Source organism: Scyliorhinus canicula, chromosome 7 (assembly GCF_902713615.1).
Source record: "Scyliorhinus canicula chromosome 7, sScyCan1.1, whole genome shotgun sequence".
NCBI classification, from domain to species: domain Eukaryota; kingdom Metazoa; phylum Chordata; class Chondrichthyes; order Carcharhiniformes; family Scyliorhinidae; genus Scyliorhinus; species Scyliorhinus canicula.
In genome coordinates, this window is record NC_052152.1 from 112,608,577 (window position 1) to 112,631,053 (window position 22,477).

The following is a 22,477-nucleotide window of genomic DNA, read 5'->3' on the forward strand; positions in this document are numbered from 1 at the left end:
CGGTACACGTGACAATAAACAAATCCAATCCAATCCAAATCAGTAGTGCATTTTGAAAAACATTGTATTCAAATGCACGCAATATTCGGAATCAGGTCAATGAACTGACGGCACAAATAGAGACAAATAGGTAAGATTTAGTGTGGATTATTGAAACATGGTTGCTGGAGGACTCGGACTGTGAGTTGAATGTCCAAGGGTACTCGGTATTCCGAAAGGATAGACAGGATGGATCAGGAGGTGGAGTTGCTTTATTGGTTAAAGATGACATCAAGACTGTATGCAGGAATGATATTGGCACTAAGGGCCAAAATGTTGAATCGATCTGGATGAAAATTTAAAAAAAGCAAGGGAAAAAACTCCTTGGGAGGAGTAATTTACAGGCCCTGAGCAATACTACCCAAGTGGAGCCTAGTTAAATCAAGAAATAATGAGGGCTTGTTTGAAAGGCACAACAGTAATCATGGGTGATTTTAACATGCATATTGGCTGGATTCATCAAATTGGCAAGGATAACCTTGAGGGAGATTTCATAGAATGTATGAGGGATTGTTTTTTGGAGCAATATGTTATGGAGACAACCAGGAAGCAGGCTATTTTAGATTTGGTATTGTATAACGAAGAAGGGTTGATAAATAGTCTTGTCATTAAAAGTCCTCTTGGACTTGGAGTGTTCACAGCATGCTAGAATTTCAAATTCAGATTGAGCGAGAGAAGACAGAGTGCCATACTGAAGTTTTAGCGTTGGGCTAAGGTAATTATACAAACCTAAGGAAAGAGTTGGTCCAAGTAGACTGGGCACAAATAATGGAGGGTAGGACAATTGAGGACCAATGGTAGATGTTCAGACATATTAAACACCTCTCAAATTATATTCCTGAGAGGAAGAGGAATTGTACAAGGGAGAAAAACATTCCATGGCTAAACGAGGAAGTCATAAAGGCAAAAACTAGGGCATACAAACTGCATACCCTTGTGGTAAGCTGGAGAATGAGGAGAACTTTAAAATTCAGCAAAAGGCTACTAAAAAAAAATCAAAAGAGCCAAGATGAACTATGAAAGGAAACTAGCAGAAAACATAAACACTGATACCAAAAGCTTCTATAAGGATTTACATAGAATTTACAGTGCAGAAGGAGGCCATTCGGCCCATCGAGTCTGCACTGGCTCCTGGAAAGAGCACCCTACCCAAGGTTAACACCTCCACCCTATCCCCATAGCCCAGTAACCCCACCCAACACTAAGGGCAATTTTGGACACTAAGGGCAATTTATCATGGCCAATCCACCTAACCTGCACAACTTTGGACCGTGGGAGGAAACCGGAGCACCCGGAGGAAACCCATGCGCACACAGGGAGGATGTGCAGACTCCGCACAGACAGTGACCCAAGCCGGAATCGAATCTGGGACCCTGGAGCTGTGAAGCGATTGTGCTATCCACAATGCTACCGTGCTGAAGAGAAAGAGAATAGCTAAAGTAAATATTGGCCCTTTTAGAGTAAGATACTGGTGAGCGTAATAATGATGAGAGTATAAAGAAGAGCAATGTTGTTGCAATCGTATAGCGTGTTGGTGAGACCACATCTGTAGTATAGGCCAGTTTTTGAGGAAGGATATGGTGGCATTGCATGCAGTTCAGAGGAGGTTCACCAGATTGATTCTGGTGAAAGGATTAACGTATGAGGAGAGATTAAAGAGTTTGGGCTTATACTAGCTGGAGCTTAGAAGGATGAGGGGATCTGAGAGGTATATAAAATACTAAAATGGATTGATAAAGTAAACGTAGACCAAATGTTTCCCCTTTGTAGGGAAATCTAGAACAAGAGGTTGCACGGTAGCACAGTGGTTAGCACTGTAGTTTCACAGTGCCAGGGACCCAAGTTTGATTCCCTGCTTGCGCCACTATCTGCGGAGTCTGCACGTTCTCCCCGTGTCTGTGTGGGTTTCCTCCGGGCGCTCTGGTTTCCTCCCACAAGTTTCATCCCAAAATACATGGTTGTTAGGTGAATTGGACATTCTGAATTCTCCCTCAGTTTACTCAAATAGGCGACGGAGTGTGGCGACTAGGGGATTCTCACAGTAACTTCATTGCGGTGTTAATGTAAGCCTACTTGTGACACTAATAAAGATTATTATGTAGGTTGAGAGGCGGTAGATTTAGAACGGTGATGATGAGGAACTACTCCTCGCAAAGGGTGGTGAATTTGTGGAATTTGCTGCCCCATAATGCAGTGGAGTCAGTCATTCAATGGTTTCAAGAAGGAAATAGATATATTTCTGATTTTTTTAAAAATGGGTTAAAGGGATATGGGGAACAGGTAGGGAGGTGGCTTTGAGGCCAGCAAGAGATCAGCCATGTTTGAATGGTGGAGCAGGCTTGAGGGGCTGAATTGCCTACTTCTCCTAATTCCCATGTTCACACCCCATGAACAAATTTTTAACCGGGCTTACAAGCCATCAGTTTTAGCACAGTCTCCAATTCCATTTTGAAATGTCTATAACATTAATTTTATTTGAGTGGAGTTTCTTAATACCAAGTATTAGGGTTATGAGTATTGTTGAAGAATGGCAAATCTTTAGCTGTTACTAATTATCGGTGATCCCTCTGCTGTTCAACTGTCAATTCACATTGTCCAACTTTGACCTGAATATTTCATGCTTGGTGCCGGTCATCATTGCCAAGAGAGCTTCAAATGCACTTGGGGGGGCCAGGAGCATGAATTGCTCCATGCCCTGTGGGTATGTGATAATGTAACAATGTGACATGCCAAACGGCATGCTCTTTAATATTTACTACACCATTTTCCTAGTCCATCTCCTCCCTCACTTGCATTTGAATTTTAGAGCTGCATATTGCAATACTGATTTCCTGTCTCTGACTTTCTAATAATAAGCAGGAGTCCTGCTCAAAACAGTGAAATAAATATAAATTAAAGTACAAGGTTGGGAGAGGGAGGTGCATATTTATGAGTATGTTGAGTCTGTTAGGCCACCAGACTGTTATAACGCCATAAGCTGGAAGCATAAACCATGCCATTTATAGAGCATTTTCTCCATAATGTCTTGCGCTAAGATGCCGTTTCCAGGTGTACTGTCGTTGCCAGTCGATCCCCTTATGGCTATCTGTAACATTTGGTTGATCTATTGTATGAAATGGAGCTGGTGCAGTATTAACGCTGAGCAAACTTAGCTGTCCTAGTTGAGGTAAAAGGAATATCTACAAATGTTTCCTGTAGACCAAAAGGTTAGGTACATCAACTGCTGATGGATTTAAATAATTATTGGTGTGTTTTGCCATCTAGTGGTCGATCTTTTAAAACTGTCAGGCAGCTACATTTTTCCCAGCAAGTTTTGCTCCGCAATGCTTTCCATCCTTTCAACTTGCAACTCGACTATCTTACAAGTGAAAAACGATTTATAATTAATGTAGTTCAAGTCTGTTTTAAATTCATGTGAACTGATACTAATCAGTTGAGCATCATGGTTACTAATCCTCAATGTTTAGGCATAGACCACTGGAAAACCACTGCAAAAAACAAGTATGTTAAATTGTTTGATTGCAGGGCTCCAATTCAGTTTAGTGCTTCAAGTGACAGCAAAATCTCTGGTTTCGACCTCCTAGCTTTTGGTGTAATTTGAGCCGCCTTTTGAAATTGCAATCAATTGCAAGTATCCACTGACTTGGAGTTGCTTCTGTTTCCCACTGCTGTAAATAGATGCAGATTAATAAAGGGAGAGGGGAAGAGATTAAAAAAATTAGAGTTTGAGCAGGAGGAATATAAACAAAGCCTTTCCTACCAGTGAGTTTGGAAAAATTGGTGCAGAATTCTGAACAGTTTCAGCTTGGACACGCACAGCCACCAAATTCTGGCTATTAAAAAATGGAACTGTTCTTCAAAGGTACATTATACATTTGGGGTTTGGTGAACAACCTTCGTACTGATCTCTCACATTTAATAACAGCCAGTCTTCCTGTGGAGCATAGACATAGAACAGTACAGCACAGAACAGGCCCTTCGGCCCTCGATGTTGTGCCGAGCAATGATCACCCTACTTAAACCCACGTAACCCGTATACCCAACAATCCCCCCATTAACCTTACACTACGGGCAATTTAGCATGGCCAATCCACCTAACCCGCACATCTTTGGACTGTGGGAGGAAACCGGAGCACCCGGAGGAAACCCACGCACACACGGGGAGGACGTGCAGACTCCACACAGACAGTGACCCAGCCGGGAATCGAACCTGGGACCCTGGAGCTGTGAAGCATTGATGCTAACCACCATGCTACCGTGAGGCCCTAAATTTGAAAACATATTTGTGGCCCATTCTTTTCATGCATTCACTGGGTGTGACAATTTTACCACTGCTTGTATGTGAAATTGAATCATTATGTTGCAAGTAAACTACTATTTAAATATCGGCAGGATGGAAGCCATGGTTTTTGCAGCACCCTTGTAAACTGTTCTCCAGCCACTGATTCCATCACTTCCTCCTACTGTTGTCTCAGTTTGAACCCTCAAGTCCTACTTGACTTCAGGCTGAACTTCTGATCCCATATTCTGCACATCACAAACATCGTCTCCTCCCATCTCTGAAACATTGTCCCTCCCTACCACAGTCTTGTCTCGCCTGTGGCTAAAATCATGAATATCATGACGCCCATCCGCTAGTTTAGTAAACCCAGCGCCATATCATGTTGCCTTTCTTCCTTTAGGCAGTCCCTTGGAGTTGAGGATGACTTGCTTCTACACTAAAAATGTAGGTGACTGAGGAGTCCAATATATGACCTACAGTCTCTGTCACAGGTAGGGCGGATGGTTTTTGGAGGAGTGGAAGTGGTGGGGTGCCTGGGTTGCCACATGTTCCTTTCGCTGCAGAAGCTTGGTTTCAGCTTGCTCTCGGTGATGCAACTCTATGTTCAGCTCCTTCCCAGATGCCTTCCACTTCGGTGGTTTTGGGCCAGGGATTCCCAAGTGTTGGTGGGGAGGTTTCACTTTTTTAACCATGATGTGGAGATGCCGGTGTTGGACTGGGGTGAGCACAGTAAGAAGTCTTACAACACCAGGTTAAAGTCCAACAGGTTTTTTTTCCAACACGAGCTTTCGGAGCACAGCTCCTTCCTCACCTGAGGAAGGAGCTGCGCTCCGAAAGCTCGTGTTTGAAACAAACCTGTTGGACTTTAACCTGGTGTTGTAAGACTTCTTACTGTGCTCACTTTTTTAAGGCAACTTTGAGGATGCCCTTGAAGCATTTCTCCTGGCCGCCCTGGACTCGCTTGCCGTGTCGGATCTCCGAGTAGAGTGCTTGTTTCGGGAGTCCCGTGTCAGACATGCATGCGATGTGGCCTGCCGAGTGTATCTGAGCGAGTGTGGCCAATGCTTCGATGCTGGGGATGTTGGCTTGGGTGTGCCTATCCTGCTAATAGATTTTCAGGATCTTGCAGAGGCAGCAATGGTGGTGCTTATCCAGGATTTTGAGGTGCCTGCTGTACATCAGTCCATGTCTCTGAACCTTTATAGGAGGGCATGTCTAATCGCTACTGCTCTGCAGACCATATGCTTTGCCAGGCCTGAGGGCCTCTTCTTCAAGCACTTTATTCCTCAGGCGACTGACTGTGGGCTGCACTGGCACACTGAAGGTGGTGTTGAACCTCTTCATGGATGCCTGCCCTTGTTGACAGTCGGCTCTCAAAATATGGTTGAGTGGACCGCCTTGTCCAAGACCCTGTCGTCTATTTTGATAACCATGTGGTAGAGTTGTATGGCAGGGCAGGTTGGTAGAGGTCCTTCATCTTAGGATGTTTAGTGTAATGCCCATGCTCTTATGCCTTGGTGAAGATATTGATGATGGCTTGGAGCTTGGCTTCAGAGTGTGCAGCTGGCATTCTGTCACTGTCATGACAGAAGATGGGACAACCGTGGATCTGGCCTGCAGCTGGTGGAGGTTGAACAGATTCTCATTTGTTCTGTAGTTTAGCTCCACTCCAGTGGCGTCTTGCTGAAGGGGCGGTGGAGCTTTGCAGCAAGGAAAATTACACCGCCTTGCTTTCCCCCAGTCTGAACATGAATTGGAATTGGATCTGTGGTGGGTCCGTTGGTCAGGATCAGGGATTACATGTCATCGTGGAAAAGGTGGAGGATTGTGCCAAACTTCCATTAGTGTAGTAGACCCAGTTGCAGAGTGGTTAGCACTATGGCTTCACAGCGCCAGGTCCCAAATTCGATTCCCAGCTTGTGTCACTGTCTGTGCGGAGCCTGCATGTTCTCCCCATGTCTGCGTGGGTTTCCTCCAGGTGCTCCGGTTTCCTCCCACAAGTCCTGAAAGACTGTTAGGTAATTTGGACATTCTGAATTAGGGGCTTTTCACGTAACTTCATTGCAGTGTGAATGTAAGCATACTTGTGAATTCCAAATTACCTAACAACACGACTTGTGGGAGGAAACTGGAGCACCCAGAGGAAAGCCACACGGAGACCATGCAGACTCCGCACAGACAGTGACCCAAGCCAGGAGCTGAATCTGGGACAGGGCGCATGACTTACTTACTGCTGCCGCCTATGGTTGGAAGACTACACACTGCTTCATTTCTTTCTCATTTAAACGCCGGTAGCAGTTGGCATTCTCAATAAAAATGACAGTAGCGGCCATTGGGCGCTTCTCCTGTGATTGCGACCATTGCAGGAACGCTGAGACCAATCGCTCAGTGATCCACCCATGAGTTGCGACCCACACTTTGAAAACCTCCAGCTATGGAGTGGAGTCGGACACTTTTTAGGAACTTTCAAGCAGTTATTAGATATATGGAGTGCACTAGAATGATTGGGAGTAGGTTGATTTGATCTTAGTTTCAGACTAGTTTAGCACAACATCATGGACCGAAGGGCCTGTATTGTGCTGTACAGTTCTATATTCGATGTATAGCACCGTTTGTGTGCCAGGCTTTTCTCACTTGTGTGTCAGACACACAATAAAGAAAATTATTGGAAGTGCTGGATTAAATGTCAGTTTGGTGGTGCAGTGTGTTTGCCATCATGTTATCTCCATCTTCTTCACTTCTTGTGCAACATTCCAAAAACATTTTGAATCACAGAATCCTGCAACATAGAACGAGACCATTCTGCCCGTGATGGTTCTTTGAAAGAGCTGTCTGATTTAGTCCCATACCATAGCTTTTTCCCCATAACTCCACAAATTAGATCGCTTCCAGTTTATGTCCAATTGCCATATGATTCTGAAATAAAGCTTCCATCACTCAGATTGTCCTGGTCGTATGTACCATGCCTTGCTTCACTTTCTCTGCTCTTTTGAAGAGCAATCCCAGCTTTGCTTGTGTCTCCACATTGAGGACAGCATCCAGTACAGAGACTGACGTTACAGACTTAATGTGAAGAAACCTATTTGTTATCGAGACAGGGATGGAAAATAACCATTTCGGGTTATAAATATATATACACAAGGGACAGAAGGTGGGAAGGTATGAAAGGAGGCCAAGTGGGAATAATGGCCAATATTAGAATATGTGCTGTAGAGAGAGGAAGCCTAGTAGGTGGCAGAGGATGGTGATTGGAACGGAAAAGATTTAGAAAAAGGGATTCTTAGGGGTGTAAAATAGAATTCCAAATTGTTGGGAGGAAATAGAAGAGGAAAGCTTCAGGTGGATTGGAGATATGAGTGCATTAGAATTGCCCCAGATTTCAGAGGTTTTTAACCATTATCAGAGTCAAACTGATGTCCCGATGCATGCTGTGCCAGTGAATTGTTTAAGAAGCCAGTTGATGCAACATTCTCGGGAATTTCATTGGATTCCTGTGGCAGCCCTGGTGGAATCAATGCAGTTAAGAATGGATGAATACAGGTAGCTGTATCATTTGTGCTTTATTCCAATTACAATGTGAATGTCGAAATATAATGGATAGAAACCTGTGAAAATGCCTGAAATTAAAGTTTGATGTAGGTCAGGCCTGTAATTAAAAGAGGTAATTATATACCTGGAACAATCTCCAAAAATGTTCAAATTCGGGCTGAGCACAAGTACAAAGATGGTCATGTCTCTTTCACATTGATTTAAAAATAAAAATCAGTTTGAGTACTCTGAAAAGGTAATGTTTAATGCGCACTGCAGATTATTTATTATAAATTTGTATAAATACAAATCTTAATAATCCCTGCATTGACAGATCTGTATTATCCAACCAGTGTTTAGCTTGTTGCCTTGAATTCATTTCTTGTGATGTGTGTTATCTATTCGTGTAGGTGTGGGAGACTCGCAAGATCGATCTCCATATGATGTACCAGAGTGAAGAATTGATCCGAGTTGAGAGAATAATTATTGTGGTGCTGGAAAATCAGGTGTTGGGAATGTTAGTGAGCAAATGGCCACGAATGGAAATTGCCAGATGGAGTAAAAGTTCCAAATGCTGTTCTGCAAACCCACCACTGTGTGGCAGCACATGATTTAGTTTTGGCCAGTACGACCTTGTTTCTGTGGCGTTAATCTAGCAGCAAAACTGTATTCATTAAGACTTCCCACACAGCATAATGCGGCTCCCTTGAACCCTAAAGATTGTTCATGTCTCTTCTTGAAGAATCTTTTTGGGTGGAGATTGAAATTCATTGGTGATAGTAACAAATATTCCAATGCCATTGGGTAGTTTTGACGTTGTTGCTCAAATTGCTGTTTAAGCTAACACTAAGTTGCAACCATGCTGTGCTTCTGGGCTGGTGCACATAATGTGCCACAGTAGATTTGGTTTTTTTAAACTTCCTTCGATGTCAGTTCTGGCGATATTTGCTGGAAACATTGTCTTAAATTAACATTAAATCATTTAATAGAGGGGGGTGTGTTCATTGTAATGCGTTTCCTGACTGGAATTGTGCTGTGAGTGTTTCACAGCCATTTCCATGCAGTACACACTACAATTGGAATTGTGCTGTGAGTGTTTCACAGCCATTTCCATGCAGTACACACTACAATTTGTATTGATCTTTGCAGAAATGTCACCTCTCAAATTGTCAAATGTGAAATTTTGAAAGATATAACTTTGCAAGTAGTACTCTATTAAAACTGCACCATAATGTTTAGAATGTACAGTTGGATTTTTTTTAGGGTTAACATTGGACCCAGGAATGTCTGCACCTACTACCAGCGTCAAGCACTCCCAAGGCTTAGTTTTGCTTGATTGTATACAGTGTCTGCTGAGGCAGTACCATTACCAATTTGAAATTGAATCTCTACCTAAATAGATCACAGAAGAAAAGATGAGCATTTGCTTGTTATTGATTGATAGGCTCCAATTAGCTTGTCATCGGTTTGAGTTAGACTAGTTATATTGTTGGGACTCTCAGTGGTGCCAGTGGGCTGGATGCACTTTTGAAGCTGGCCTCGGGTTTGGGCCTTGACTTTGCACTCAAAGTCTGCTGAAATATTTACCCGTGGAGCACAAGTGATACCTGTCGAGACTTTACAACTTTAATTAAATTTCAGAAAAGGTCAAAATGCTGTAGCCTTCCCTTCAGACCGTACTCGCTTTTAAAACATTTTATTTGGACCTGCTAGGTCCTGCTGTAGACGGCGAACCCATATGAAATGGTTGCTGGGTAGCTTAAGTTCATCTTGTGTACTCGAAGCTGCTCATTGAGGTGTGAAAAATATTACAGTTGTGGTGCTTTTTGCTTTGAAAGAGTTAATTTCATAGTTTGCTTCCAATTTTTGCAGAGGAAGTGCCACACGGCAAAATCATGGACAAATTCAAAAAAACTATGTTGGAATAGTGTCTGCCAAAAGAATGCCATAGCATGGATGTAATCAATGTACATAGGAATTGCTGAGATATTGGGATTTTTATGCACCTCCGCCTCATTGGCTGATAACTATTGTCTGTCACCATTACCAGGTACTTGGAAGGACATGTAACTACAATTAGAATGTAGTTCTGTTAGCAATTAGTTTTTGGATCAAAAGGATGCACAAAGGTTGCACCAGACTGCATTTCAAGTTGAATGCCATCTGGTGCACTGGGAAGAATTCTTCAACCAAATGTTATTCCGATTAGGAAACCACAAGTGTCTTCCCTCCTGCAAGAATTCCTACAGACCATTTTTTTTTTTTTGCAGCTAAAGTCAGACTTTGTATTCCAAGACTACTTGTACTTTAACAAGTTTTTTTTACTGGTAATATTGTCAAGTAGGTTGCGTACTTGTGGTGGGCAAGATCAAAAGGTAGAGCTAATATTTAATTTTAATTTTTATGATGCAGTTTAAACCATCTGAGATGCACTCCATGGCATGGGTAATAGAAAAAAGAGTCCCTGAGATTGCTGGTGGCTCACCCAATAATTCTGGGCACCAAAGGCTTACAACTGGACACAATAGTGACTGAATTTCAGCCACCTGAAAATAACTACACCGTTGCGCTGGATGGCTCATGATCCTCGATGCATTTTACTAAATTACTTTTGACCTTAAATGAAAGAGCTTTATAAAGCCCCATACAACACGAGGTATTCCTCCAGAAAGCCAGGCACTGACTGAGAAGTAAGAAAGGCTGCTGAGTTGTGCTAAATGAAATAGGAAGCGGCAGGGCAGTTTTGGTGAAACGCGCTAGTATGTGGGGAACACCAAGAATCCCGGCGCTTCTCCTCGTGGTCTCTGCTCTTCCGTTTTTCATGTTGTGTCCTCTCTACCCTTTTTTCCACCCTGTCTTTACATCTTTCTTCTCTCCCCCACCCTCCTCTCAACACTCTGCAAGAGGAAAATAAGTGCTTGCAAAGATATTGGACAAGCAAACCACATGGATCAGTAGTTGTACACGTTTATTTAAAAACAAAATGAAAAGTCTGTCTCTTTGCTTGTGGGTATTTGAAGTGACAGGGTATAAAATCCAGTATAAAATCCTGGTAAATTTTTTATAGAGAGGAGAGCATATTTCAGTGAGCCATTGAAGGAAGTATTCCAGCACACACGCACATCCTTTTGATCCCATCACTAATTTATGTAATGGAGACGGGCATTTTAACGGTGGGAAATTCATCTTGGCTTGTTGTGTGCAGGAAATGCGAGTTCTCTGCATAGTTTTTTGAGCAGGTGCAGAGTTGCTTATCACTGTTAAAAGACTTGGTTTCCTTGATTTGAAATGGCCTTTTCCCAGTGGCATGAAATGAAAATTGCTTATTGTTACAAGTAGGCTTCAAATGAAGTTACTGTGAAAAGCCCCTAGATTGTGAAGATTAGAATAGCTGCTGTGCTCAGTTGCTGAAGCATTGGCAGCAACCCTATTTAACATCTAGGCATCTGGAGACTTGTAAAACAAAACAATCTCGTCAGTTTGTGTTATTTTGTGTGCCATGTCCGTTTCGACTGGCACTTTTCGCATTGGTAGTGAAGCAGTTATGGTGTCTTGGATCAAACATATAAATGGTGTTGGGTCTATCTGATGGCTCAGTTACGTTCAATGCCAGAAATTGACCTGGCCATATAGGCCTGCAGGGTCGCTGCTTTATGTTGAATTTGGCTGTTAGTGAGGTCCTCAACACCCTCTGGTTAGGGAGAGGAGAAAGTCAGCCAGGTGGTGGTTCTAGACTGCTAGCGAATCAACCTGGTTACACATTGGATGAGAACAGGATCAGGCTTGGCAGTGATTATCTGTTATATAGCTTGCTCATACATGTTGTTCCAGTTCATACATGAAGAGCAGCAACTTGATGAAAATCTTTTTGTGCAACCAAAATGTGCCAGTGCAGTCAGCGGCGATGTGGAAAAAAATAAACTGCACCCCATTTCTCTCTCTCTCTCTTCCCCCCCCCCCCCCCCCCATGTATGATTACTGTGTCAAAAGCAATGTTAATATTTATACAATTGTTAAAAATAGGACCAATGATTTTTACCAGCAGCGTCACTGTAAAGTGGCCTCAAACTACTGTGTCAGATAGTGCATCCGACATTATGGCCATGTTGGGCTTGGGAGTTAGGGAAGTCAACTATCAGTCATTTGGCGCAGGAGCTGTGGAGAGATTGGAAGGGCAAAGTCATTCGCACCTTCAAACTTGTATTATTGTTTAATATTAACAGCAAAAAATACGGATGCTGGAAATCTGGGGGGTGGGGGGAAATATAGGAAATGCTGCAAATGCTCAACTCCAGCAGCAACTGTGGAGAGAGGAACATTAATTCTGATATACGGTCATTGACCTGAGGCATTCATTCCATTTCTCTCTGAAGTGACCTGTCAGATCTGCTTATTATTTATTTTGTTTCCTTTTTTTTAAATTTTGACTGGACAATATTATTGTCACATTATCATTGTTTGAAGTTTGATATAACTGTTTGTAGTTTGCGGCCTGCTTCTCATCCTTTGTATGCTTGCTGAATCTATTTGACAGCTGTTAATAATCTTTATTGTCACAAGTAGGCTTACATTAACACTGCAATGAAGTTACTGTGAAAATCCCCTAGTCGCTACATTCCGGCACCTGTACGGGAACATTGAGGGAGAATTCAGAATGTCCAAATTACCTAACAGAGCCTTTCGGGACTTGTGGGAGGAAACCGGAGGAAACCCACGCAGACGCGGGGGGAACGTGCAGACTCTGCACACAGTGACGCTAGCTGGGAATCGAACCTAAGACCCTGGCGCTGTGAAGCAACAGTGCTAACCGCTGTGCTACCATGTCACCCAATAAGATCACTTTTAATTAATGTCGGGGGTGTGCAAGGATGGAGATAATTCCCTAAACCCTAGCTAATTCTAGAGTTATCAGTGCTGATTTTTTTGTAATAAAAGCTCATTCTCTTTGCGCTGCAGTGAGCTCAAATGAGCAAGTACAGACTAACCATACTAGAAATGTGCAACAGGCTCATTAGTACTCACAAAGGAAAAATGTAAAGCGAAAATAAACACTGCTTAAAATTTCCAGCAGAATGGGTCAGGATGAGTTTGAGCCTGTTGGAAAGGCAAAGCGCTAACCTTTCTCGTTTTTCAAGGTGCTGTTGATTTTGCTGCGCAATCTGTTTATTTGATTTATATTTGCAGTCTTTTAGTATTCCAATGAGAAGTAATTTTCAGAAATAAAATGTCATTAAATAGACCGCAGCTCATCAATGCTATTTGCCTTTTGATAGTTTCCTTACTTTAAAAATATGGTGCTACTATGACAATACAGAAATTATAATTTGCACCCAACTTTTAAGACCCTTGTCAGATGTCCCACAGTGTGGAGGTTGTGCATCAGGAGGGAGTGAAACTGTATAAAATACTTCCTTTGAAAAGTGCCCGGCTTGAAGAGTAGCAGGAGTGTAGAAGATCTATTTATATTTTATTTTAATACATTTTTGGTATTCTTGCTGAAATCTTAATTCAAATTGATTATTTGGACATATAAACAAGATAACCCATGAGAAATAGCATTGTTTAAACCCTTGTAAATGATTTAATGCAGATGTGAATACCTGAAGAAAATCCCCAACAGAAAAATGGCTACCTGGCATCTACTTGATGTGGTGTTTAAAAACTAGTTTAATCACTGAGTACAGATACCACTTTTGGTTTGTAGGAAGTGTTGATAATTCAGGTTTTTTGATAGCTGCTTTTACCTCCCGTTTTGCCTGCTGGAAAAGCAGAGGGACCCGTTATAGCCATTTGGCTGATGTCATTGAGGCATTGTGATGTAGCAGCTGTAGAAATGCTGGTTTCTCAGGTTTTCTTCCTTTCCGTCCCCCCATCACCCCTCCTCCTGCCTCTTCTTCTCATCAAAGCTCTGACAAATGTTGACAGTCCGTTCCACTGGTGGCAGTTATCCTCCTGTACCATTCCCAAGGGGCTGCTCTTCATGCCTTAGCCGTGACAGTGAGTGTCGGTTGACTGCATAACTTACTTTAGGTGTAATGTCGTACAGTGCTGTGTATAATTATTTTCTTGCTGTACACCAAGTGGGAAATGGTTGCTCCTTTATGGGAGATAACCAGCTTGTGGTTTTTTTCACAAGGTCTCTAATATAACTGATACCTTTATAAACTGGCCTAATTGCTGATTTTATTTCTAGGATAGTGTTTGAGATTTGGAGCAAGCCTTTAATTCTGTTTTTTCCCCTCCTTTTTCCTTTGATCTGCTCTGTGGGAATCGTGATGACCGTTCTAATCTTCCTTTTAATCCTATATCAGGTAAGAAACAGCTTTGATATTTTGAAAGCCTTTGCAAAAGGAATCATGTTTTATTGTGTGGTCCAGTGGAATGGTGTGCTGAGCACAAGATCTCGAAGGTTGCCTTGTTTTTCACTTGAATGCGTTAATGCCCCATTCTGAAATTGTATTTGAAAATTTTGCAAGGTTATTTATGTAATGATAGTGATCAATATTGGTGCAAGGAGTCGAGTCACCACAATCTGGAAACAGAACCAAATCAATAAGTGTCGTGATTAACCATTCTTTTTTGTGTTCTCCTTGTCCCCACCCTCTCGTTGTATGTATGCTTATTTAAATGTAACCTGCCTTCAATGCTCAAAGAATAAATGACAGGTGAGTTGCTCTGAGGAATGACTATGCTGAGCATGAAGTCAAAACGGTGTCCTTTATGGCAGTAAATGTTGGAGAAATGTTCTATTTATTTCCTTCCATTGCGATTGGCAATTATTTTGCCAAGTAATTAACAGAAATGCACAGGGATGGGGGAAACTGAAGGATATCGCATGCAGTGTTGAGAGAGCATCATCGTAGGAGGATCAAGGCTGATGAATAATAGCACAGGGAGCGACAGCGTCGCAAAACAATCACAGGGTGGAATAGTGAATAGGTGAAGGTAGAATAGAGGAGTGGGAGCTGAGCTGAGGGAAGCAAGGTCATGATCAAGGGTACGTAATGAGGTAAGAATCTAAGATTAGGAACCAGAATAATTAAACCAGGTGGTCAGATGGCTGAGGTTTTAAATCTTTGAAGTTTTAAAATGTACAACTTCAGACTGAAAAATCTTATTTCTGATAAATTTAATAAATATTGTAATCAATAGTGGAATATGGCAAGGCACCTCAGTCCTGTTAAAGGCACATCCTGTGCCATTTTGGAATTCCAGGATACTCGTGTCCTGGTCATCTTGCAGGAAGTGTTGGCAGCTGGAGGAACTCTAAATCTAGGTTTTGGCACTTAAGCAGCACCTGGATTCACAGCAGTGATTCCGGTAGGCTGAGAGCTATGCAGGTAGCATATTTCTAGAGATGGTTAGTGTTTGGATGTGAGAGTGCTGGCAATGAGGCACTGAGTGGCTGAGAAGGACCAGGCAAGTAGTGCAGGGGTCCTCTGAGTGCATCTTGCTCCCTTACTGATATTCCTGATCTGAATGTTGATGAGGACAATTCCTTTGGATAGTACAGTCAAGTCCACAGGAAGAGATCAGCAATGCAATAGTGTTAGAGCAGTAAATAATGAGAGCATACAAGTGTTTCTGCAGTCACATGTGATTCTGTGATGGTATGTTGCCTCCTTAGCGCCAGGGTCCAGGTAAAAAGAGGGATCAGGTTCTGGAGGCTGATTTTAGGGAGCTAGGAAATAAATTAATAAGCAAGTCCAAAGATGTGCAGGTTAGGTGGATTGGCCATGATAAATTGCCCTTAGTGTCTAAAATTGCCCGTAGTCCATATGGACATGGTTTGCTGGGCTTCCCGCGCACCTCGCACATCTATCTTCTACCCTAAAAAACTTGCTCACCCTCATCGCCATGTGTGCCCGGTGTACCACCTTAAACTGTATTAGACCGAGCCTGGAACATGACGAGGAATTAACCCTGCTTAGGGCGTCCACCCACAGACCCGCCTCTAACTCCCTAGCTAGCTCCTCCTCCCAGTTCCTCCACCGGGGTCTCCTCCGCCTCCAAAAACTCCTGATAGATATCCGACACTTTCCCCTCCCCCACCCAGGTACCAGACACTACTCTGTCCTGTAACCCCCATGGCTGGATCAGCGGGAAAGCCAACACCTGTTTTCTCAGAAAGTCCCAGACTTGTAAATATGAAACATCCATTTCTTAAAGGTACTCTCACATGACACTGCCCAAATTAACCAAATAATCAATAATAGGGGCAGCACGGTAGCATAGTGGTTAGCACAATTGCTTCACAGCTCCAGGGTCCCAGGTTTGATTCCCGGCTGGGCCACTGTCTGTGTGTAATCTGCACGTTCTCCCCGTGTGTGCGTGGGTTTCCTTCCGGGTGCTCCGGTTTCTTCCCACAATCCAAAGATGTGCAGGTTAGGTGGATTGGCCATGCTAAATTGTTGGTTGGTTGAGTGGGGTTACTGGGTTATGGGGATAGGGTGGTGGTGTTGACCTCGGGTAGGGTGCTCTTTCTAAGACTGGGCATTGGACAGTTCTGGGGTGGTGGGAGTTTTACAGTCTGGATGTTGCACCTGAACATAGCTGGGACCAGTGTCCTTCCAGAGAGATTGAGGGCTTGAATTAATTTGACAGGGGGCTGGGCATCAGGATTAAACATTAGAAAGGAGAAACAAGGTGCACAAAGGATTGTGAGAGATGCATTTTGTGGGATTAGACTAAGACAACAAAAGAAGGTTAAAGCGGTTTTGTGAGGTATGTAAACACACCGTATGATAAATCAGGTGCCTGAACCAGTGTTTTATAAAGGGGCCGTTGTATCTTCTTGTTTCTTTTGTACTATGTTTAGAACGCTTAAATGCTATATTGGATTGGATTGGATTTGTTTATTGTCACGTCTACCGAGGTACAGTGAAAACTATTTTTCTGCAAGCAGCTCAACAGATCATTCAGTACATAGAAGAAAAGGGAATTAAACAAAATTCAAGAAAATACATAACAGGGCAACACAAGATATACAATGTAACTACATAAGCATTGGCATCGGATGAAGCATACAGGGTGTAGTGTTAATGAGGTCAGTCAATAAGAGGGTCATTTAGGAGTCTGGTGACAGTGGGGAAGAAGCTGTTTTTGAGTCTGTTCGTGCGTGTTCTCATACTTCTGTATCTCCTGCCCGATGGAAGAAGTTGGAAAAGTGAGTAAGCCGGATGGGAGGGATCCTTGATTATGCTGCCCGCTTTCCCCCGGCAGCGGGAGGTGTAGATGGAATCAATGGATGGGAGGCAGGTTCGTGTGATGGACTGGACGGTATTCACGACTCTCTGAAGTTCCTTGCGGTACTGGGCCGAGCAGTTGCCATACCAGGCTGTGATGCAGCCCGATAGGATGCTTTATATGGTGCATCTGTAAAAGTTGGTACGGGTTAATGTGGACATGCCAAATTTCCTTAGTTTCCTGAGAAAGTATAGGCGCTGTTGTGCTTTCTTGGTGATAGCGTCGACGTGAGTGGACCAGGACAGATTTTTGGTGATGTGCACCCCTAGGAATTTGAAACTGCTAACCATCTCCACCTCGACCCCGTTGATGCTGACAGGGGTGTGTACAGTACTTTGCTTCCTGAAGTCGATTCACGATCAGCCTCTCGAAGCACTTCATTACAACTGACGTCAGGGCCACCGGGCGGTAGTCATTGAGGCATGTTGCCTAGTTCTTCTTTGGTACCGGTATGATAGAACGTAGAACATAGAACAGTACAGCACACAACAGGCCCTTCGGCCCTCAATGTTGTGCCGAGCCATGATCACCCAACTCAAACCCACATATCCACCCTATACCCGTAACCCAACAACCTCCCCCCTTAACCGTACATTTATTAGGACACTACGGGCAATTTAGCATGGCCAATCCACCTAACCCGCACATCTTTGGACTGTGGGAGGAAACCGGAGCACCCGGAGGAAACCCACGCACACAGGGGGAGGACGTGCAGACTCCGCACAGACAGTGACCCAGCCGGGAATCGAACCTGGGACCCTGGAGCTGTGAAGCATTTATGCTAACCACCATGCTACCCTGCTGCCCCTGATGGTGGTCTTCTTGAAGCAGGTGGGGACCTCGGAGTGGAGTGGAGTAGGGATAGGTTAAAGATGTCTGTAAATACCTCTGCTAACTGGTATGCGCAGGCTCTGAGTGCACAACCAGGGATCCCGTCCGGGCCCGTCGCCTTCCGTGGGTTCACTTTCAGGAAGGCCGATCTGACTTCGGAAACTGTGATGGTGGGTATGGGTGAATTATGGGTTGCTGGGGCACTCGACAGCGGATTGTTGGTTACCTGCTCAAACCGAGCATAGAATGCATTAAGTTCATCGGGGAGGGGTGCGCTGCTGCCAGAGATACTGCTCGGCTTCGCTTTGTAGCCCATTATGTTGTTTTTTAATATGCTTTTTAAATGACTTTCTCAACTTGCTGTGCACCTTCAACAATTTGTGCACAAATATCCTCTTGTGTCTTGTGTTCTTTATTGCCTCTATCTTCTATGGAAATGTATTTTGTACTTCTCTGGTGGTAAATTTCATCTGCCATGCATCAGCCCATTCCACCAGCCTGTCTTCTGTCCTCTTGTAGTTAATCAGCATCATCTTCACCTTTCACTGCGCGTCAGATTTTCAAATTGTACCACGTACATCAAAGTGCAACTCATTAATATATGTCAGACAAAGTAGTGGTCCCAGTACCATCCCCAGGGGAACTCCAATACATTCCTCCATTCCAAATACAACAACCGGTCATTACTGTTCAAATTTCAAATCCGTGCTGCCACTGCCCTTTTTGTTTCATCTGCTTCAGTTTTATTCACTAGTCTATTATATGGCACTTTAACAAGCACCTTTTAGAAGTCCACATCAACTGCATTACTCTCACTAACTCTCCCTTGTACCAATTGAAAAACTCAAATAGTTAAAAGATATGTTGGCTTTCTTTGCCCTGGAATTTTGTCCTATAATGTTCCTAAAAGCTGTCTCGCCACCAGCTTTAAATTGGCTGGCCTGTGGTTAATGGGTTTATCTATCTTTTACACCCTTTCGTGAACACGAGTGCATGTGATATTTAATTTACTTCAGCCCTTGAGCACCTCCCCTAACTAAAATGGATTGGAAGATTATGACTACTCCCTCTGCAATTTTCACCCTTACCTCTCTCAGCAATCTGGGATGCAGCCCATCTGGATCTGGTGGCTTATTTATTTTTGATTACAGACAGTCTTTTACTATCTCTATCACTTTTTAGCCTATCCATTCAACTACTTTCTCTCTATGGCCTTGACAGTATCTTCTTGCTTGTTTTTTATGGCAGACTTCTGTCCCATAAGATGATTTGCAATGCGGCCATCTGTGCTAAGCATTGGCAGTGTGGCTAGGGAGCCCCTCTCTGGCATGACAGTTCCTGCCACATTTGCTGCAGAGGAAATCAATGGGCTGAGAAGGTGCATGTTTTCTCTGGGCCCTCTCTTTGGGCAGCTGAATTTCTGCACGTTTCTCCCAATGCCCTTCCAAACAGCCTCCAGAGCTTGTGGTTATCAGTGACTGTATCTCGGTTGTTAGGGTCAGTGTCCACCATTTCCATATCTCCTTTACAGGTTTCTTTGTAGCAGAGATAAGGATACTCAAAAGACCATGACCTAGTGGTCAACTCATTGTATTGAAGGTCTTTGGATATATGGCTGTCACCCATCAGATGAACTGAGCCAGCACAGATGTCTTTGACGTACATTGATGGAAATGGCACACTGCAGAACCTCTGATTCAGTGACCATGTCCTGTCAGGGATGCTGAGGATACATCTGAGGTAGCAAAGGTGGAAACTATTTAGCCTTCTCTCTTGCTGAACATGTGTTGTCCAGGTCTTGTCATTGTAGAGTGTTCATCCTCAGCACACTCCACAATGACGAGACCTGGACAACACATATTCAGCAAGAGAGAAGGCTAAATAATTTCAGTCAGGTTGCTCATGTTCTACACACTCTTCAACTTGGACTCCATAGCTGCAGCATTTACAAAGATTGTGTTGATTTTGGCATCAAGTGACATGTTGCTGTTGATTGTTGAGCACAAATGTGAAGCTATCCACCATCTCCAGCATCAAATTGTTGATGCTTTTATGATATAAACTAGGAGCATTAATAGGAAATTCAGCTCCTCGATCCTGGTCCACCATTCAATACAGTCGTGGCTAATCCCACCTCAGCCTCAACTCCACTTTCCTGCCCGTTCTCCATAACCTGTCTATTTACTCTAATATCCTGCCATCCACTGCATTCTGGGGTAGTGAATTCCACAGATCCATAGGATGGCAATATGGCAGCATCCTGGACCATGACCTTTGTTTTCCAGATGCTGATGTTCAAACTAAACTCTTTACATGTCCATTTACTGCTGCAGGTGTTCCTCAGTGTGGAATGCTAGTGCAGTATTGTCAGCACAGCACAACTCTCTGATGAGGAGACTTGGATCTCAGTTGAGCCAGACCGAACAGCATTCCATCAGTTCCAGTCTGAGAGTAGACAGCAGCAAAGAGAAGCAAATGCCAAAGTGGTGTCAGAAAACAATCCTGTTTGACCCCACTTGATCTCAAATGACCCCAATGTTGCCCCCTTCATAGCTGACCTTAGCCATCATTTTTTAAATTATTATTTTAAAAATAAATTTAGAGTAACTAATTCATTTTTTCCAATTAAGGGGCAATTTAGTGTGGCCAATCCACCTACTCTGCACATCTTTGGGTTGTGGGGGAAAACCCACGCAAACACGGGGAGAATGTGCAAACTCCACACAGACAGTGACCCAGAGCCGGGATCGAACCTGGGACCTCGGCGCCGTGAGGCAGCAGGGCTGACCCACTGCACCACCGTGCTGCCCTTTAGCCATCATGTTGTCATTGAAAGAGGAGATCACATTGTGCAGCTTCTGCAGGCAGCCAATTTTCCCCAGCAGTTTAAATAGACAACGCCTGCTCACATGGTCAAATTCCCAGGTGGCACTGGTGATGGTGGCAATGTATAGTGGCCGCCTTTGTTCACAGCATTTCTCTTGCAGCTACCAGACCGAGAAGATCATGTCAGTTCTTCCAGTTCTGAAACCACAGGCTACATACATTTAAACATAATCTGCAATTCCAGGGGAATACTTCTCACAATGCTCAGCAGGAAGCTACATCAGCAGTTGTTGCAATCACTGCAATAGGCCTTGTTCTTGTACATGGTCACAATCTTTTGCATTGCTTGTGTCCTTTTCCACCTCCCCGTTGCATTTTCTACATTCAACCTGCATTCGTGTATTGTCAATCTGTCATTTGTATTACACCCCTTTATCGCTTCATCTTGCCCCGTTTCTTTCACCATCCATGGAACAATGTTTTTTATTGTACCAATTTTGACCCTTGTAAGAATGTTCATGGAATGTCTTCTCTTTAGAGGACACCCATTATTTCATCACATTTTTTGCCTTTATCCAGATTAGTTCTATTTTCAACCCATTGAAATTTTAATTAAGTATTTCTACTCCAGATTGCTCCTTGTCCTTTTCCACGGGTAATCTAAACTTTGATATTTAAGGTCGCTGCTCCCTAAATGTTCTGAAACCTGTTCCACTTGTGACCATCCTTGCTTCCCAGAGCCAGATCCAACAAAGCCGCCTTCTTTGATATGGCAGTTACCGAACTATACAGTGGATCCTATTCCTAGGGCCGCATGTGCACATCTTCTGGTATGTGTTGTCAGCAGGATTACTTTTGGAAGCCGGGACAGCAGCTTAAAATGGCATGCACAAAAAGGATTCGTGCAACAGTCCGTTGGTAGTCATGGTCTTCATGCTCTGATACAGAATGTACTTGGAACAGTGTGACGTAAAGTTGTGCCCATGTTTTAAGTTAAAAGAGCACAGTAAGAAGTCTTACAACACCAGGTTAAAGTCCAACAGGTTTGTTTCAAACACGAGCTTTCGGAGCGCAGCTCCTTACTCAGGTGAACCCAGTCCAACGCCGGCATCTCCACATCATAAGTTAAAAGAGGACTTGGTGAACTGACGGCCGCCTGTAACTCATAATTTGTGAACGGTTGCGTTTTCAGATTGGCTCTCACAATGTAATTGATTTAGAGATCTCAATGATATTTTGGGGTGTGCATTTTTACAGCCTTAACAATAGATAAGTTTTCATGTTGTATGAGAAAACCTGTGTACTGAGCGAGCAGCTATTAAGCTTGCACATTACACTGGCCAATTCCCTAGTTGATACCATTGTTCACATTTTTTCTCTCCCTCAATTTGATGGAAGATTGCTGTCTGTTATTTTGTCCAGTTATCCAAAATCTTAATCATGTGTATATAAGTTTTGATTGCTTTTCTGCCAAGTATGTTCTAACAAGCTGCAGAAATAAAGTACTGAACAGAAGCTTCAGTATTTGACTGGTAAACATACATTGGATGTCCTACTTTTCCAATGCCACTAATACTTACAAATCTTTGTGTTTTATTAAATTGCAATCTCTTTAAAATTGTTTTTCTTATTTTACTTCCTTACTATTTCTCTATTCCCTCTCCTGGGGATATTCCCCTCAGTGTCTCGTGCAAGTAGCCATTATTCTTATATGAGCATATGTTT

General features: G+C 43.2%; 1 protein-coding gene across 2 annotated transcripts in view; it reads left to right on the top strand.

The window, feature by feature from the left end:
* The window catches only part of LOC119969285 (TSC22 domain family protein 1-like), a 229,973-nt gene that overhangs the window by 80,251 nt on the left and 127,245 nt on the right, over positions 1 to 22,477 (top strand). The window contains exons 1-2 of one of the 2 annotated variants that reach the window (XM_038802702.1): positions 13,731 to 13,846; positions 14,161 to 14,258. The exons of the other annotated variant lie outside the window; for it this stretch is intronic. Coding sequence (XP_038658630.1) covers positions 14,206 to 14,258 — 53 coding nt within the window. The 5' untranslated portion in view covers positions 13,731 to 13,846; positions 14,161 to 14,205. Of the gene's footprint in view, positions 1 to 13,730; positions 13,847 to 14,160; positions 14,259 to 22,477 lie in introns of those variants that run through there. 2 annotated transcript variants of the gene reach the window in all.